Source organism: Amborella trichopoda, chromosome 7 (genome assembly GCF_054954075.1).
Source record: "Amborella trichopoda isolate Santa Cruz 75 chromosome 7, AtrichopodaSantaCruz75HAP2 v2.0, whole genome shotgun sequence".
In the NCBI taxonomy this organism is placed as follows: Eukaryota; Viridiplantae; Streptophyta; class Magnoliopsida; order Amborellales; family Amborellaceae; genus Amborella; species Amborella trichopoda.
The window spans coordinates 31262490-31283183 of record NC_142342.1 but is presented as its reverse complement, the minus strand read 5'-3'; the positions used below and the strand labels follow the sequence as shown (position 1 = coordinate 31283183).

Here is a 20694-nt window from a genome sequence, read left to right as displayed (position 1 = left end):
TGTTTTCTCCACCATTTTTGGAATGTTATTAAGGGAGAGTTATTGGTTTTCCTGGAAAACTATATAGCAACTGGGAAAATTTTAAAGGGATAAACTCCACTTTTTTAGCCTTGATCCCAAAAAAGGATACAATTTCAGGCCTCTCTGATATTAGACCGATCGGTCTTTTAACTAGTCTTTATAAAATTATTGCAAAAGTCTTGGCTGAAAGACTATAGGTTGTTCGACCTTCTCTTATTTCATGTACTCAGTCTGCGGTTATTCAAGATCGACAAATCACAAATAGTGTTTTGGTGGCACAAGAATGTATTTACTCTAGAGTTCTTAGCAAGAAGCTGGGTATTCTGTTAAAACTGGATATGGAGAAAGCATACGATCGGGTCGAATGGGGTATTTTACTTGAAATCATGAGAGTGATGGGCTTTGGTGATATGTGGCGATCTTGGATCAAGGGATGTTTGTCCTCGGTGCACTTCTCCGTATTATTTAAAAGAAGCCCGATAGGGCTTTTTAGTGCTTCTAGAGGATTAAGACAAGGTGATCCTTTGTCCCCTTTCTTGTTTACAATTTATGCTGAGTGCTTTAGTCTTTTGCTAAGCAGAATGAAAAGTTTGAGATATTTTTTAGGGTTTTCGATTCCTAATTCTGAAATAGTTATTTCTCACCTTCAGTATGCGGATGATACTTTGATATTTTGTGATGCGGAGGCTAATCAGGTTTCTAATATTGCTCGAATTCTAAATATTTGTAAAGTGACTTTGGGTCTTAAAGTTAACTTTCACAATCGTCACTGGTTCGGATTAACTGTTTGGAAGGGGTGGCTGGTGATTTGGCTACTTTTTTTGGATGTAAGGTTGGCTCCTTCCCTATTTTATATTTGGCGCTCCCTATTTCTGACTCGAGACTTATCATTGTTGTGTGGGATATTGTGCTTGAAAGAGTACAAGCTAGATTGACACTCTGGAAGTACAAGTATTTGTCTTTAGGCGATAGGGTTACCTTGTTGAGATCTTGCCTTGCTAACCTCCCGGTGTACCAAATGTCTCTAATTCACATGCCTGCTTCTGTTGCTAAAAGATTGGAAAAAATAATGTGCGATTTCCTGTGGGGGTCAACTGATGTGAATAGGAAGTTTCATTTATTAAAGTGGCATAGAGTGTGTTCTCCAAAGACGGAAGGTGGTTTGGGCAAAAGAAAAATAAAATTGGTGAATCAAGCATTGTTGTGTAGGTGGTGGTGGCGTAGCCTTATTTTTAAAGATCAGTTGTGGTATAGAGTTCTTGCTTTATAATATGGGGTTGAGAGAGAAAATATGTGGATTGGGGGTAGTAGAGGTTCTCAGACCTTGTATATGTGGAAGGCTCTGTATAATTGTAGACCAATTGTGTCTAGTTATTTCAAATGGAGTGTGGGGGATGGAAGGAAAGTCTCATTTTGGCATCACAAATCGCTGGGCAAGTACCCCTTAAAAGTGGCCTACCCCGACTTATTTAGGATTGGTACTTAACCAGATGTGACTATTTGGGAGGTCATTGACCGTAGGGGAGAATTAACTTCTTGGAATATTGCATATAATCGGGTGAGTGAGCTGATTTTTTCATAGTGGTGTGGACTTATGGAATTGTTGAATGGGGTTTCTATCTCTTATAATGCTAAGGATGAGGTGATTTGGGAGATTGAACAGGATGGTACTTTCACAGTAAAGTCCTGCTACAAACTTCTCTTTCATGACCGATGGAGAGCCTCTTGACCGTCACTTGCTAAAGTCTGGAAGTGACCAGTTCCTCATAAAGTTCAGGTCTTTATTTGATTGGCAGCTCTGAATAAGGTTCTCACTACTGACAATCTTATCAAAAGGGGGAAAATTTTACCTAATGTTTGCCTCCTCTGTAAAGCGGATGAGGAAACCGATACTCATCTATTTATTCATTGCTCATTCACAGTGATAATTTGATTTTGGCTCTTTAACTTAGTCAGGGTTTCTATGGTACTCCCTTCGTTCGTGACTGGCGCTGTTTCTCAACTTTCCATTCCTAATCTGTCTAAGATGGGGAAAATTATTTAGCAAATCGCGAAGGGAATCATCTTCTGGGAAGTTTGGAAAGAGAGAAATAGGCAGACTTTTAATTTCCTTTTTTTGTTTTATTAAACAATATCAAACTCTCTATTTGGAATTCAATTTTTGTATACAAGAAAGGAAAGAATATCGGCAAGGTAGATGTAATGGCTAATCTTGATAGCCTTTTCCTATTGGGGAGACCAGGTACAAGGTTAAGATGCCTTTGGATGGCGCCTCCTGGTGATTGCCTAAAGTTAAATTCGATGGAAGTTCATTGGGGAATCCAGGTGTTGCAGGTATTGGTGGGGTGGTGCATGACTCTGTTGCCAATATTATTTTTTCCTTCGCTGGCCCGATTCGAGTTAGAACAGCCAACTATGCTGAGCTTACTGCCTTGCTGTGTGGGGTTAAAGTGTTAGTTGATAAATTTCCCGGTTGTTCTTGTATCTGTGAAAGGGACTCCTTCAGTGTTGTTAAATGGTGTAAAAAGGAACAACGCTTACCCTGGGAACTTCATGGCCTTTGGCTGCAAGTTATGGATTTAGTTGAAACAAGCTCTATTTCATTTGTTCATGTTTTTAGGGAAGCTAATGCCCTGGTAGATTCTTTGGCGAAAAGTGGGGCGCTTTTATCTTCTCTTGTTATTTCGAATGATATAATATCTCTCCCTACTTAGCAATAAAATCTTTGAATCTTTGTCAACAAAAGGTTGGATATAGAAGCTACCCCTTCCATATGCTCTAAAGATTTTGAGCTCCCAGGGAGCATTTCCTCCCCTTACGCCTTTTTAGTAGCACACAAGTAAGAATTATTGTCATGACTTAATATCTTTGGATTTGACATATTTAAAATAGTATGGACTTGGTTTCTATGCGACCAAGCCCACATATGTTGAAATGTGGGCCTCTTAATAAATCTATTTTTTAGATGGATTTTAAGACTTAATTGTTAAGGTCCATGTAATCTCTAACATGGAGATCATGAATATGAAAAAATAAATAAATTTAAAAAACTAAAAATAGTAATTCTAGTAAGAAAAGATTTGGATTGTTAGTTTCCATTGTTTTAGATGGAACACCTACTTGGATCCATCTTTAAGATGGAAGCTTTACACTTTGTAGACCATATATGTACAAATACAGTCCAGCCCGTATGAAACCATTTTCCTAGTAATAAACCACATGATGAAGTAGATTTTAAAGGTACCTCACCTTATACTATACAAGTAAGGCGCACCTATAATTTTACCAAAAGATGTAGTTTTGGTGTTCGAAACCTTATGTGGCTTTAAATTCTATGTTCAAGCCTAATTATGAAATTTCAAATTTCAAAGATGGTGCATATTGAACATATTTATGGATACTACAAATCTTAAAAATAGCAACCTAAATAACTTCCTACACGATGTAATTCTTTTATATTTTTTTTAAAAGAAGGTCAAGATGATCAATTGGAAAGTTTTGCAAGTTCAGAGCACTATTTTCTACCAGATTTTATGGTGCACCTTGCTTCTATGATATAAGATTGCTAACATATATAAACTTTTCTAATTTTTTTCTATTTTTTTGAGAAAAAGTAACAGTTTTCATTTATCACTAAAACCAAATACAGTACTGCACAACTTCAAAAAACTGGCAAATATTACATAAAAAAAATACACCTAAAGTAAATCAATCAATAATTAAAGCATTAGCAGAAACTCCTTCCTTCACAAGATTGTCAGCCTCCATATTGCTCTGTCTAAACTTAACAGAAAAATGCAACTCCTTTCATACATCAATCAATTCACAAATCAGACTATGTAATTTCCATGGAAATTGTGTCTCCTCCTTTAATCCATTTTACAATATTCATGGAGTCCCTTTCAATTACAGTAGGCATACCAAAATCTCTAGCTAATTTCACACCTTGCAATGCTGCCTTACATTCTGCTTCATTTGTTTTTCCATAAAATTTCTTTAAAATATCTCCATTGTTATCTCTAATAATCCCACCAACCCCTGCAGGGATAGGATTTCCCTAGAATTGCCATCAAAATTAACTTTGATCCAACCTTCATCTGGACATTTCCATATGCCCACTCTTATACCTTTTGGTATACGATCGCTAAGCAGTATATCCAAATTAATCATTATGTTAAACCAAGATACACCCCACCGTAGTTTGTCAACTCCAAGCCAATAAGCTACTATACCTCTAATCCTTTCCACAACCTGCACCTGTCTTTATCCTATCTTCAAAACACCTTTGATTTCTCTCCTTCCATAATTCCCAACATACAGCAGCCCATACCACTTTCCAAATAATTCTATCTCTTTTGCTCAATCCATTCATTAACCAATCCCCCAATACATTATCAAACTGAACAGGGCCCATTCCATTCAAATCCAAACCCATAAGAATTTTAGTCCAAATCTGCTTAGCAAATTCACATTCCCATAATAAATTTTCAATAAATTCGTTATTCTATTTGTACATGATTCAAACATTCACAATTATCTTACCTTTCTATCGCAACATATCAACGGTTAGAACTCTTCTCAATTCAACAACCACAAAATGGCCCTTACTTTCAATGGAACAACCCACTTCCAGATCTTCCCTGCTGCCTTATCCGTCCATCTAATATGGTCATTAAATAACAACTTATGAGACAAACTCACAGAAAATTTACCATTTTTACTAGGTTCCCAAATAAATTTATCCTCCAACTTAGGATGATAATAAATCTGTTTAAGAAGATCCAGACATTGCATATATTCGTTCACAACCTCATTACTAACACTTCTATAAGAACAAACTATATCCAAAACCATTACCTTTGACCATCTGACAAACAGATTTACTTTTCGAAGTAACTTTAGCAAAACGAAGAGGAAATTGAATAATTAGAGCGGAATCACCAATCCATTTTTGCTACCAAAATTTAACAAAGTCACCTTTTCCTATTATATTTCTCATATTACCCAAAAAGAAGATACTATGGGCTCGTATACCTTTCCAAATGGATGATATACCTTTCTTCCTTAAACTTTTTGCCACAAATACTATGTTCAGTATTTTCCTATATTTCTCCCTTAAAATCCTGTATTATAACTGATCCTTTTCTGTTGCACATCTCCACCACCATTTAGTTAACAAAACAGTATTTATAATCTGTATCTTTGTAATACCCAAACCCCCTTAATCCATTACAGTGCACACTTTATCCCATTTAACAAGATCCTATTTCTTCTTACCATCCTGCTCACCCCACAAGAACCTTCTCATCAAATCCTCTATCATTTTTGCCACATCTCTCAGTAATTTAAGCAAAGGCATAAAGTATATTGGTAAATTTGCTACAACAACCTTATCAGTATAATTCTGCCCCCCAAAGACAAAAGTCGAACTTTCCAAGAATCTAACTTATATTGGATTCTTTGAATTACTAGATCCCACAAAGTCACCCTACTGTAGCGCTATCAGATAGCGGTAAACCCAAATATCTAACTGAAAATCTACCACTAAACAATTTATACAATTAGCAATTTATCTGACTTTGCTATCCTCACAAGCAACACCAATAATATGTATTCTATTCAAATTTATCTTGTACCCTGTTAACAGTTCGAAAAGCCTCTGAAATTTCTTCACTACCATGATTTCAGCCTTATTAGGTTCTTAACCTGAAAACCACTTAACGAAGCTTTTTCAACCAGTGAAGATAACATCACACTGCAAACTTCTCCGGCAATTGTAAACAAAAATGGAGATAATGGATCACCTTGACGAATCCCTCTTGCGAGATTAAAAAAGCCTTTTGATTTCCCAATAATTGGAATGGAAAAATGAGTTGAGCTCTAACAACCTCCCACCCATTATAACCATCTATCTCCAATTCCCATAGCTTTCAGGGTTTGCAATAAAATCCTCTATTCTACTTTATCATATGCCTTTACAAGATCAATTTTGCATATTATACCTTCTTTCTTATCAACAATTCGAGAACTAATAACTTCTTGAGCACATAAAATACTATCCATGATTCGCTTATTTTGAATAAAGGCTGATTGAGAAAATTAATCACAAAAGGAAAAATACATTTAAGTCTCTTAGCTAAACATTTAGCAAGGATCTTGTAAAGGCTGGATATTAGACTAATATGCCTAATGTCCTCCAAACATTCAATACTACTCTTCATAGGTATAAGAGCAACAAAAGTAGATTTAATCCTAATGTTCACCACACCTATGTCATGAAATTCAGTAATCATCTTACTCACATCCGTTTTGACAGTTTCCCAGTATTGCTGAAAGAAACCTAATGGAAAACCCTTAGACCTAGGAGCCCGATCACTTGCAAGACTGAAAACTTCTTTAATTTCATTTTCAGTGAAGATTCTTTCAAGCCATACACAACTCTCATCAGATAACTTATGGAAACGTATTCGACTAAAATTTAATTTAGGAACCTCAATAGATGTAAAAGCATCTTGAAAATGCTTTACAATGGCATTTTCCAATCCTATCTCATCCCCCTCCATCACCCCTTTAAGCATAAACCCTTGAAAACTATTTGATCTATTCCTTCAAGTCTCTCTTTTTAAGCCATTTGATTCTTGCCGTTTGTTTTCAATATGTTTCATCAGCCCAAAGCCAACCATGTAGTTCAGTCATCAAAGTGCTTCGAGTCACCATCTTCTCTTACAATAACACCCGAATTGAGCTCCTTTTCATCGAAACATTGAATTTTCTCCAATGTTTCCTCTACTTTCCTCTTATAATCCACCTTATGCTCTTTTCTCCAATCTACTAAATTCTTCTTCACTCCTTGCATCTTTTTGGCAGCTACATAACTTGACCACCATTCCAAGCATCTCTAACCATCTCAGCCATAGCCTGCTCTCGAGTCCAAGCCATTTCAAATTTAAAATAACCTCTAGCCCTTGTCAAAATCACACTTTCCCAAATTAATGAATGTGGCCAGATGACATTTTGGGTAGAGCTCTAACAGTGCTCAAAGGGAATGACTCTGCCCATTCCATATTAACCAAAAGCCTGTCAAGCCTAGTCATAATTGGGTTAACCACTCAATTTTTTGTCCAGGTAAACACATAATTGGGTTCCCCTTAAAAATCGTACTTTTTTTTTTTCCATTTTTTTCTCTCCTTCTTCTTCTTCTTTTTTTTTTCTTTTCTTCTTCTTCTTCTTCTTCTTCTTCTTTTTTTTTTTTTTTTTTTTGCATTTTTAATAGAATACCTTTTCTGTTTAGAGTGAGAGAAAGAGAGAGGGGCATGCAGTCTAAGGCGTGAAGTAGGATTCGAACCCAAGACCTTTCCGTCCATTGTACTTGTATTCTAGGATGGACAATTTATGTAATTGGAAGATTTTAAGGGTGTGGTTTGCACAGAGTTGCAACCTCAAACCGTCAAATTAAGGTGCCCGCCAAAATTTTGTAATGAAATGCAATTTTGATGTTGCAAAGTCCAAGGATGGTGTGAGAATTTATTTTTATCTTTAATTATAAAATTTCAAACTTCCAAATCAATGGTTTAAAAAACGGATCGGTGACCCGGATCGAGCTCCCAAAAAACCGATCCGGATCGGCGAATCGGCTATCCGGATCGGGAATCGAGTGAATCGGTCAGAATAAAGCTTAAAAAAATTCCAAAAAAATTATTAAAATTCATTATAAATACTGTTTTTTAGGAATTCAATAAGAAATGAGGGTACTCCATTAAGACTTTTCATGTTTTTGAATGAATATGCGAATATTGATATGTTCTTTCCTTGCATGAACCGCCATTCAGGATTTAATTTACATCACACAAAAGGATAAACATAGAATTATCATGGAATAAGTATATCAATATACATGGACTACAATAAAGCATAAGATTAGTAACATATGATCTAAAAATAAAAAGATAGACGACGTTATTGTTCCTCTTGGTCACGCTGGTGCCATTGATTGAATTCGTTTAACAATTCATTGATTCGATCTAAAAACGAATCATCGATATTAGCAGGCATCTGACTATTCCCAAATCCCTGAGTGTTAGTGTTTTGTTGTGTTCCCAATCTAAAATCCCCGAAGATTGTCCATCCTTCATGCTCATCTGCACTGTCGTGCTCATCCCTACACTGTTGCTGTTGGGACTCGATATGTGAATAATATGGCTGGGATAAGGTGGCCTCAGAATCATCATCTCTCTCATTTTCTCTTTGAATAATATGGATTAAAAAAAAATTAACAAATTTTCAAAAAAATCGATCATGGATTAAAAAAAAAAAATCACAAATTTTCAAAAAATTCTATCATGGATTACAAAAAAAAATTCGATCATGGATTAAAAAAGAAAAATCACAAATTTTCAAAAAATTCTATCATGGATTACAAAAAAAAATTCGATCATGAATTAAAAAAAAAAATCACAAATTTTCAAAAAATTCAATCATGGATTACAAAAAATTTGATCATGGATTACATAAAATTTGATCATGGATTACATAAAATCTGATCATGGATTACAAAAAAAAACAAACAAAAAAAAACAAAAAATTTGATCGTGGATTACAAAAAAAGAAAAAAACAATTCGATCATGGATTAGAAAAAATTCAATCATGGATTACAAAAAACTCTATCATGGGTTACAAAAAAAACAAAAAACAAAAAATTCGATCATGGATTACAAAAAAAAAAACAAACATTTCGATCATGGATTACAAAAAAAAAACAAACATTTAGATCATGGATTACAAAATATTCGATCATGGATTACAAAAAATTCTATCATGGGTTACAAAAAAAAAAAAAAAAAAACAAAAAATTCGATCATGGATTACAAGAAAAAAAAACAAACATTTCGATCATGGATTACAAAAAATTCGATCATGGATTACAAAAAATTCTATTATGGGTTACAAAAAAAAAAAAAAAAAACAAAAAATTCGATCATGGATTACAAAAAAAAAAAAAAACAATTCGATCATGGATTACAAAAAAATCAATCAAGTATTACGAAAAAATCTATCATGGATTACACAAAAAAAAAAAAAAAAAAAAAAAAAAAAAAAAAAAAAAAATTCCGTACGGGACTCGCCGATTCCGTACAGTGAATCGGCCAGTCACTGTGCAGAATCGTCCGGTTCTCTCTAGAACCGGACGATTCCCGTTTTTTTCACCGATTCGATCCATCCATGGCCATTCTCGAGTCGAACCGGGCGAGTCCGGTTCGACTCGGCGTTTTTTTAAACACTCCTTCCAACATGATTCAAATCAAAAAATTTTACATGGTGGTCCTATTCTCTCTCTTTTTATTTTTTTTTATTTTTTTGGTCCGATCTTTATAGCATAGAACTGCTTTTTTATTTTAATTCTTTTTATTTTTCTTAGTTTGTAAGGTTGTCCAATGGGTTGGAGGGATATTAGGGGTCAGTCGAATATTTTGAATATCGAACTACCCTAAACTTTACCATTGTTCGATATTGTCATAGAGCTCTAGATTTCAAAAATAATTCCGCAGTTCGATATTTACGACAATGGGCCCCAAGACGTATGATTTATGTAACATCAGACAACTTTTCCAGTGAAAGGGTCTGATGTCTAGAACTTCTGACAATTATGCCTACTTAAACTTTAACAGGACAAATCTGATATTCCAAACATCAAACTATCTAATATTCGAAACATCATATTGACCCCTAATAGACTTCTAAGTCACACCCTACATATTAAAAAATAACAAAACATAAAATAAAATAGCATTTTGATACTGCGAATATTGCATGGAGGGGCAAAATTGAGAAAAATGAATAAACATAAGAGAGCATGGTACCTGCGTAAAACATGGAAAAATTGGCCTCTACAATAATAAAACCAAGATATTACAGCATGCGCATAGTTTTTCAAAAAAGCAATTTCTCGCCTTAGAACCTCATCCAGAAAGCACTTTGGGTAGAAACCCATACGATGAGTTACAATATATAGTATTTTTCAGGCTTGAAATCTTTATTTTTTTCACATCCATAATAGTCAATATTGAGATGATCAATTTGAAGGTTTTTTTATATTGAAAAAGTGTTTTTTTGGTGAGATTTAAGATGCGGCTTTATTTTTCCCTAGAGTCCGTACCTTATTTAAACATTTAGGTTATGTAAATCATTTTCTGCGCACACATACTACGTGAGTGTGTGTGGGATTTGGATATTAAAATTCCTTATCATCTTTATTCAAACTCAAGATGAAGTTCTCAAAAACAAAAGGAAAAAAAAAAAGAACAAAAAAAAGGAAACATGATCTGTATTCCGAAGATTGCTTCAAATCAATTCCCCTGAAGACGAAGAGGATCCACTGGGGGTTCGAAGAGCCCAAGAGTTTTTTTTATTTATCAAAATATATATAAATTTCCAATGATTTAGCAATTTATCATTTCCAACTATTCCAAACAGCGTTTAAAAAATCGTCGAGTCGAACCGGACTCGCCCGGTTCGACTCGGATTTCACGAAAATGGACCGGATCGTTTCAAGAATCGGGAATCGTCCGGTTCTAGAGAGAACCGGACGATTCCGCACAGTGACTCGCCTATTCACTGTGCGGAATCGGCGAGTCCGTGAAGAACACGGGTTGCACAGTGTTCTTCACGGATTCTTTCAAATTTGTCATTTTTTGATCATTTTTTTTGTTTTTTTTGGTATGTGATCTGATTTGCAGGCTGTAAACAGCTTTATTAAGCTTTTTCAAGAATTAAATGGTGGAAAAATTGGTTGTTTTTGGATCACAAAAATTTCGGGGTTTAGGGTTTCCGCCTTTTCTGAAATTTCATGCCAAATAGGGCATGAATCTTTCAAAATTTGTAGGCATTTTGATCTTAAAGCTGTGAATCAAAACCTTTTGTTACTAATTTGTGATAATCGTTGAGAAAAACTGAGTTTTTTGGAGATTGAAGGCTTCGGTTCACAAAAACAACTAAGAACTTTGGGTTTTTTTTTTTTTTCCGCCATTTGATTTATTTCACGGCATATTTTGAACAAAATGAGTTCAATAATTAGGGTTTTTAATCTTTATTGTGTCTAGTATGATTTAAAATTTTCAATTTTACGTAATCTAGTCAATTACAGCAAGAAATTTGATATGAACAGTGAGATGTCTGCGGAACCGAATTCCGCTGTTTTTTTTTTTTTTTTTCCGCCTTTTGATTTTGTTTTCATGATATATTAGAAATAATGTGTTAGAAATTTAGGTTTTTGATTCCTTATATTGTTGTTTATCAAAAAATATACTCAATTGGATGTAATTTATTCACTTAGAGGTGAATTTTACAGTTAAAATCGCTTATGTAAAACGAACTCTGTGAAGAACAATTTTTTTTTTTTTTTTTTTAATTTTTTTTTTAATTTTTATTGTAGCCCATGATAGAATTTTTTGTAATCCATGATCGAATTTTTTGTAATCCATGATCGAAATGTTTGTTTTTTTTTCTTGTAATCCATGATCGAATTTTATTTTTTATTTTTTATTTTTGTAACCCATGATAGAATTTTTTGTAATCCATGATCGAATGTTTTGTAATCCATGATCGAAATGTTTGTTTTTTTTTGTAATCCATGATCGAATTTTTTGTTTTTTGTTTTTTATGTAACCCATGATAGAGTTTTTTGTAATCTATGATTGAATTTTTTGTTATCCATGATGTAAATGTTTTTTTCTTTTTTTGTAATCCACGATCGAATTTTTTGTTTTTTTTTTTTTTTTGTAATCCATGATCGAATTTTATGTAATCCATGATCGAATTTTTTGTAATCCATGATAGAATTTTCTGGAATCCATGATCGACTTTTTTGTAATCCATGATCGAAATGTTTGTTTTTTTTACTTGTAATCCATGATTGAATTTTTTTTTTTTTGTAACCCATGATTGAATTTTTTGTAATCCATGATCGAATTGTTTTTTTTTCTGTTCTTGTAATCCATGATCGAATTTTTTGTTTTTTATTGTTTTTTTTTTTTTTTGTAATCCATGATCGAATTTTATGTAATCCATGATCGAATTTTTTGTAATCCATGATCGAATTTTTTGTAATCCATGATTGAATTTTTTGTAATCCATGATCGAATTTTTTGTAATCCATGATCGAATTTTTTGTAATCCATGATCGAATTTTTTGTAATCCATGATCGATTTTTTAGAAAATTTATGATTTTTTTTTTTTAATCCATGATCGAACTTTTTGAAAATTTGTTAATTTTTTTTTTTAATCCATGATCGAATTTTTTGAAAATTTGCTGTACTTTTTTTTTTTTATTTCTTTTTATCCATGATCGAATTTTTTGAAAAATGATGATTTTTCAAAAAGATGTGAAAATCGTGATAAAGTTTTGATTATCATGATGTATTAAACATTTAAACCCAATTTTTAATTTTTATTGTTTGAGTTTGCTGTAAATTTTTTTTTTTTTTTTTCATGATCGAATTTTTTGAAATATGATGATTTTCCGAAAAGATGTGAAAATCGTGACAAGGTTTTAATTATCATGAGGTATTAAACCATATTTTAAATTTTTATTGTTAAAGTTTTTGTTGAAAAAATTGTATGTTGATGGATTATTTATGCAAAAAAATGCATGTTATTATATTTTCAATACAAAACTGTATTTTTTTTATCTGTTGTTCATGGATTTTTTAGTTGGAATGACTGATGTTAGCCGGCTCTTTGAAGAATTGTTTTTATTATTAATTTTTTAATGCAAAAAATGTATGTTCTTGATAATTGAGTTGTAGCCATGTTTGGAGCTTGCATTTTGTATTACTCTAAATGTTTGTAATTGATATGTACGAAAATATTATTGTCCTTTTGCAATGACAAATAACAACGAATATGACTACATGAACTACCGCAACATATTATCACTACATATGGTGATTATTTTTCTTTTTGAACTGTCAGGTTAATTTAAACTTTTTACATCTTAAAACAGTTGAATCATGTCAAGATCTACAGAAGACCCTGCATGGCAACATGGGGTCAGACTTGATCCCAACAAGAAAGACAAAATTATTTGTAATTACTGTCAAAGAGTGATAAGTAGTGGGGTACATAGGTTCAAGCAACACTTGGCAGGGGTTAAGGGAGAAGTTTCTGTATGCACTAGTGTCCCTAGTAATGTAAAAAAACAGATGGTGGCAATTCTTAGTGCTAGCAAAAGTAAAAAAATTGCCAAACATAGGATGAATGAGGAGATAACTAGTTTATATACACCATCAAGCAGGAATGATACAGAAGAGCAATATAATTATGACCTAGAAGAGCAATATAATAATGAGCTGGACATGGCCACAAGATTGAGTTTACATGAACAATATCAGAGGGAATGTGGGTTTAGAATGCCTGGTGGGTCTAGCTCAGACATGCATGGTGGGCCTAGCTTCGATATGCATGGTGGGCCTAGTTCAGATATGCATGGCGGGTCCAACTCGAGCATGTATGGCGGGCCCAGCTCAAATATGTATGGAGGGGTTGGTGGCCATATGTATCAAGGAGAATCAGTTGTTGAAGAAATTGTTTCTAAGTTACCTAGGAGTGCCAGTATTGCAGGTCATGGTCGTAAAGACCCATTTCTCTCAAAGCCTAAGTCACAATAGATGACCTTAAAAGGCATGGTTAAAGGTACAAGAAACATGTTAGGGAGATATGTTGGTAAATGGTTCTATGATAAAGGGATTCCCTTTGATGCAGCCAATAGCCCATATTTTCCACCTATGGTTAGTGCAATCCAGAGAGCCGGGCCCGGGGTAAAACCCCCGACGGCATATGAGCTCAGTGGGCCAATATTAGATGAAGAGGTAGAGGAAGTTAAAAAGTGGATTGAAGAATATAAACAGAGTTGGCCAAGGACAGGAATTACTCTCATGAGTGATGGTTGGTTGAATAAAGTTAGCAAAAAGGAGTTTTTAAACTTCTTGGCCTATTCCCCAAAAGGTACAGCTTTTTTGTCTAGCAAAGACGTATCAGGGACGAAGAAGGATGCAAACTTCTACGTATGACTATATGATCAGATAGTGGAGGAGGTGGGAGATAAGCATGTAGTCCAGTTTATTACGGACAATGCGCGTACATGTGTTTCTGCGGGCAGCAAGTTGATGGATAAGAGGAAGCATCTAGTATGGACCCCGTGTGCTGCACACAGCATCGATATTATGTTAGAGGAAATCGGTGAGATCAAAATTGTGAAGGAGACTCTTGATGAAGCAAGGTTGGTGTCGATATTTATATACAACCACTCTAAAATATTATTTCTGTTTAGAGAACACTCTAAGAAAAAAGAGATAATCAGGCCGCCATAACCCGCTTTGCGACCGATTACTTAGCTGTGGACTCCATTCGAGAATCTGAAGGTGCATTAAAGAGATTGTTTACTTGTGAAGAGTGGTTAAATGACCGCCTCTCGAAGTCCAGTACCGGTATAAAAGTGGACAACATAATCTCAAATAGGTTGTTCTGGTCTCGATGTTCCAGTGTTGTAGAGGCCACTGCCCCTTTGGTCACGGTGTTAAGAATGGTGGATGCTGATAAGAAAGCTACCATGGGTATCCTTTATGAAGGTATTGAGAGGGCGAAATCAGCTATTGGGGAGAAGTGTAATTTTGCTAGCAAAGTAATCGAGATTATAGAAAAGAGGTGGAACACCAAATTCGGACGTCCAATTCATTATGCTGGTAAATATATATTTATATCATTACAATGTTTCAGTTTAAATCATTTTTTTATGAAATTGTAAATGACATTTTTCTACCTATATATTTTTTAGGTTACTACTTCAACCCAAAATTTTTCTATTTGACACCTGAACAACCCCACAAGATTATGGAAGGGGTCAGATACATTATTGCAAGGTTGGAGAGAAGCCATCGAAACCAAGTAGCAGCAATACAAGAGGTATTATTTAATGTTTGGGTAAGAACTTCATTGAGTTGTTATATTTGTGAAGAATAATGCACTAAAACGTAATATATTTGTTTTAGCTTGCTATGTATAGGGATGCTATAGGATCCTTCGGAACTAGACTTGCCAGAAATTCTCGAACTATGATGGATCCAGGTTATCCCCTCGCTAATATTTTGTTTATTCATATATTTAATCTTATGAATTGTTCTTGCCCTTACAATGCTTTTTACATTTTAATCCAGCTGAATGGTGGGAGATATATGGTACTGATGTACCTCACCTAAAGAGGATAGCAATCAAGGTGCTCTCCCAGACATGTTCTGCTACTGGCTGTGAGCGCAACTGGAGTACGTTCCAATGGTTGCACACTACTAGGAGGAATCGACTCGCTTCTGAGAAGCTTCATAAACTAGTCTACGTTCATTATAATTTAAACCTTAGAGAGCGACAAATAAGAAGGAAGCTTGAAGACTATGGGCCGATAGACTTAGACACAATATTTGTCACAGACACAGCAGACCGATGGGTAGTAGAAGAGGAGGAGCCAGTGTTGCACAAGAGAGCGTTCCTTGAGGCTATCGGTGATGAAGATATTGAAGAAAGTGATGAGCGGCATGAAAGAGGAAGCAGTCAGCCAATGTATCCACAATATGTCGGTGATATTGCACCTAATGAGGGAGAGTAGGAAGGGGGTCTAAGAGAAAATGAGAGAGATGATGATTCTGAGGCCACCCTATCCCAGCCATATTATTCACATATCGAGTCCCAACAGCAACAGTGTAGGGATGAGCACGACAGTGCAGGTGAGCATGAAGGATGGACAAGCTTCGGGGATTTTTGATTGGGAACACAACAAAACACTAACACTCAGGGATTTGAGAATAGTCAGACGCCCGCTAATATCGATGATTCGTTTTTAGATCGAATCAATGAATTGTCAAACGAATTCAATCAATGGCACCAGCGTGACCAAGAAGAACAACAACGTCGTCTATCATTTTATTTTTAGATCGTATGTTACTAATTTTATGCTTTATTGTAGTCCATGTATGTTGATATACTTATTCCATGATAATTCTATATTTATCCTTTTGTGTGATGTAAATTAAATGTTGAATGGCGGTTCATGCAGGGGAAGAACATATCAATATTCGCATATTCATTCAAAAACATGAAAATTCTTAATGGAGTACCCTCATTTTTTATTGAATTCCTAAAAAACAATATTTATAATGAATTTTAATAATTTTTTCGGATTTTTTTGAAGCTTTATTCTGACCGATTCACCCGATTCCGATCCGGATCGCCGATTCACTGATCCGGATCGCCGATTCACTGATCCGGATCGCCGATTCGCCGATCCGGATCTGTTTTTGGAAAGCCCGATCCGGGTCACCGATCCGGTTTTTAAACCATTGATTCCAACACATGGTCATGTGTATTTTGTTGGATATTTCAAAAGATATAGGTAAAATACTGAATAATTAATCTCTAACGCGTGTTTTGGTAAATTTTCTTATTTTTATCTTTTTTATTTGGAATTGTTCGAAAGGTAATCAAAGATCAGTAAATTATCATTTCAAGAGATAACTTTTTGGGGGACCTCAACTATGCGTTTTTTTTTATTGGTTGCACAACCAGAAGGTTTCTATTCCCTATTAATATTCATTTGTATGTTATTGGTTTATGGATGGGGTTTCTTTGAGTTAGCAGTCTCATATGTACAAGTGCGGCCCCTCTATAAAATTTACCTTAAAGATGGATTTTTTATTGAAAGTTTTAAATGATCATCATGCAAGCCAAGCTGATCATAAATATGAAAAAAAAAAAAAAAAAAAAGTTTTTTGAACTTTAAAATGCGCCTTTTTGGAGGAAGTTTTTGGCACCATCATATTTGATTTGGCCCCAGTTCAAAATTGCTTGATATTAGAGGAATCACATAAATTCTTAAAAAAATATCGTGTTGAACATCCTCTGAAAAAATGAGATAAAGATTCACGAAAACCCCATATACCGACTCTCCATGATATCCTACTTCTGAGTAAGCCTATAAGATGCATTAAAGAGGATGAAGATGAGATGAAAACTCAGATAAAAGATTTGACTGGGTTAATTAGCCATCTAGTCAGATTATTCTTGTGCAGCTTTTAGTGTGAGAAATCATTAAAAAGGAAAAAGAGGAAAAGTCATAATGATAATTAATTATATTCCTCTAAATCATATCACAATAGATATTAAATGGTCATTACACAATAAAGAAGAGTTGATACAGAGAGTTGCAGAAAGAAGGATTTTCTCAAAATTTGATTGCAAGTCAGGTTATCATCAAGTGAAAATTGAAGAAGAATATATTCACAAAACAACATTTTCTATTCTTGAAGGATTATATTAATGGCTAGTAATGCCCTTCGGACTAAAAGATGCTCCATCACAGTTTTAGAGGATGATGGATTCAATATTTAAACCATGCTATAAATTTATTGCTAACTATATATATATGATTTTGTTGTCTATTCAGATAGCATGCAAGAACATTTGGAGCATCTCAAAATATTTGCAGAAACGGTACAGAAAGATGGAATAGGTATTTCTTCTTCAAAAGGCAAATTTCAAATCACTAAAGAATCAATTGATTTTCTTGGTGTACATGTATCCATTGGCCAAATCCATATGTAACCCCATGTCATTCAAAAAATTGAAATTTCCAAACAAGCTGAAAGATGTTGAATGCCATAAATTACTTTGTAGTGTCAATTATGTTTGAGATTTTATTCTCAAGCTTTCTGAGAAAACCAAGAAAATTAGACAAGCAATAAAAGAAGAACTATTCCTATGGTCTGAAGAAGCTGCTTAAGAGGTAAGAAACCTCAAAAGCACAATCTCCGCGCCCTCTCGCACAAGTATATTGAGGTCATTTTATTCTTTCTACAGATATATCATCTGACATTTGGGCCGCAGTTCTACTAAAGAAAGATAACAAAGAAGAAAGAATATGTGCATACACTAGTGGCCAGTTCAAAAAGCATGGTAAATTATTGGCCCCCTAAAAAAGAAATTTTGGTTGCAGACAAAGGAGTCGAAAAGTTTCATACCAGTCTAATTGGAGAAACATTTACTCTCAGAACCGACTCTTCAAATTTAGTGAGCATTATGAAAAAGAAAATCACCAACAGCCCAAAAGTACAGAGATGTGCATGGATGCAGTTTATCTTAGTTTTTATGTTGAAAATGTTCTGAGAAAAGAACATCATCTTTCAGATGCCCTCACCAGAGAGATGAAAATAATAAGAGTGGTCGAGAAATATGCAGTCATGAAAAATGAGTGGCTAACGTGGTCTTTAGAAACCCCTGATGAAAGACAAAAATGTTGCCAAAAGGTTATGAATTATTTTTCTCCTGAACTAGAAAATACTGATTTGACTACATGAAATTATCCTAATATTGATTTCTTTCTCACATCTACAGGAAGAATCAGTATAGTAATAAAAATAATTTCAAATAGACATCCATAGAACCCGAATTAATTACCTAGATTATTGAAAATGAAGTATTGGATGACATGCTAATTTTCAGAAGATAGTTATATCCTAATCATATTGCTAGAGATGTTATGACCAAATTAATAGGATATACAAATTGGAAAAAAATTTATACAAATATTTTCAAAGAATTAATTTTACCGAGCAAGGTTTTATTCGAAGGTATAAAGACGAAATTCTTTGTAATCATCGAACATCCAGCATAAAGCCCCCAACATCAGTTCAGCTAACAAATATTTTCTACAAAAATTTTAAAACTTACGAGAGTTGCATTTTTGTATGGCTCATTACAAAGAATTCTACAACATTATTGAAGATGATTCACCAAATGAGTCTTCAGAAACATCTCAAAATATCTCGCAAAGAAACAAGACATGGTTTCCTTGAAGTAGTTTTATTTTATGAAAAGTGAGTTGCGTTTTATAGGTGGTTTTACGATTTAACTTTTTAATGTGTGGAAGATAGAGTAATGAGTGCTTGTAATTATGTTTTGTACTTTTTGGTTTTATCTTTACTTTTAAGTGTATATATAAAAAAGTGTCATGTGGATATACCTGATGTACCAGGGTACTATTTGATTTTACTGTTTTGGGTGGTATTACTTTCTGTCTTTGGTTTTAGCCATTATTTTGTAAGCCACATGGTGGTAATCTGGGGCAAGATTTCACAATAAATATGTAACCACCTGTATGAAATAAAACAAAAGTGAAGTTGAGTTTGCAGTTTACAAATTAATTTGGTAACCAAGCCCGGTAAAGTCATCGCACTCTAATAATATTTGGTAGACCCGTCTTACCCTATGCTCTGATGAACTTTAGGACATCGAATCTCTGTTTTACGTTGAGCGTAATTTGGTTAGGAACACCGAGAGGTGTTGTTAACTATTTCTGAGGTCATCTGACTGAGAGGGCTAGTAAGATATCTCGGCAAACTATTGACAGTTAAGCACAATACACACCCCCTTCGTCTAACTTATTACCTATTTGTTTTCTATATCCCTGTTGTATGTTATTTCAAGTAACTTTTATATCAAAAAATCCCAAAAAAATAGTCTCTCTGTTCCCCTTTGTTCCCTCTAATTTCATGTTTCTTACCTTTTAGAACCTTTTTTTTTTTTTTTTTGTGTTTCTCTCTTATTGTTTACTACTCTCCATCTCTTATAAAAAAAAAGGGGAAAGCTTTCTATGTTCTCCCTACAATATAGAAGTTCTATGTTCCCCTTATCCAACTGTCCATTTTTTAATAGAGGGCTAAGATTGCCATAATCACAATGTCACGTCTCTACACTATTTTATTTTTAATTTTTTTCTATAAGTTGTTTTGACACCAAATTTGGACGTCCATTCCTATATTAAACTCGCACTAACGAAAAATATAAAAAAAATATTTTCAATCAAATAAAATGACCAAAATACCGTTGAAAGATTTAAGGGGTATTTTGATCATTATATTTTATCCAAAAATTATTGTTAATATTTTTTATAAGTGCGCCCCAATGAGAAGATGGTACGTACCAAATTTCATATTCAAAAAAATTGTATTAAAAAAACTAAAAATAAAATACTTTTAGACATCAGATCTAAGATCAAACAGTGAGTGTCTCTCTTGATAAAAAAAAGACAGCTGGATGGTAAAGAAACATAAAACTTCTTTGTTGCAGGGGAAACATCGAAAGCTTTCCCAAAAACAAATATCCATATCTCTCTCTTCTTTATTCTTTTCTACTTTCAATTACTCTTCACATTGAGTCTCTCTTATTCCTCGTTGTCTTCTTACTCTTATCTATTTTTTTACTCCTCATTAAAGCCCTCATACTTCTTCTCTCTTTACTTATCCTTCTTAAAGGCCATATTTTGTGGTCCTATTTAGTCTCTCTTTAGTCCTTCACATTTGTGTCTTTCCTTAAACCTTCTATACACTCTCTCTGTAAATAAAATCGTATCACTGAGTCCTCTATATCATCAACTTTTTGAGCCTCTCGTATTGAGATTCTCTCTCTCCATTCAACTCAGTTACTTAGACTTAAGACTTTCTCTCTCAAACTCCCTCTCTCTCTTTCCCCTACTCACTAAGAACTCTCTCTCACAACATCTTTCCCCCTCTTTCTACTCTATTCACCTTTCTCTGACTTTCTAGTATCAGAGCTTTTTTTTTTTTTTTTTAGGAAA

General features: G+C 34.1%; 1 protein-coding gene across 1 annotated transcript; it reads left to right on the top strand.

Moving 5' to 3' along the window:
* Window positions 1–14855: 14855 nt before the first annotated feature.
* On the top strand, window positions 14856–16092 carry LOC148781342 (uncharacterized). The gene is made up of 3 exons (XM_088871025.1): window positions 14856–14978; window positions 15065–15140; window positions 15230–16092. The coding sequence occupies exons 1-3, from the start codon at window positions 14907–14909 to the stop codon at window positions 15670–15672; spliced, it is 591 nt and encodes a 196-aa protein (XP_088727151.1). The 5' UTR covers window positions 14856–14906; the 3' UTR covers window positions 15673–16092.
* The last annotated feature ends 4602 nt before the right edge of the window (window positions 16093–20694 follow it).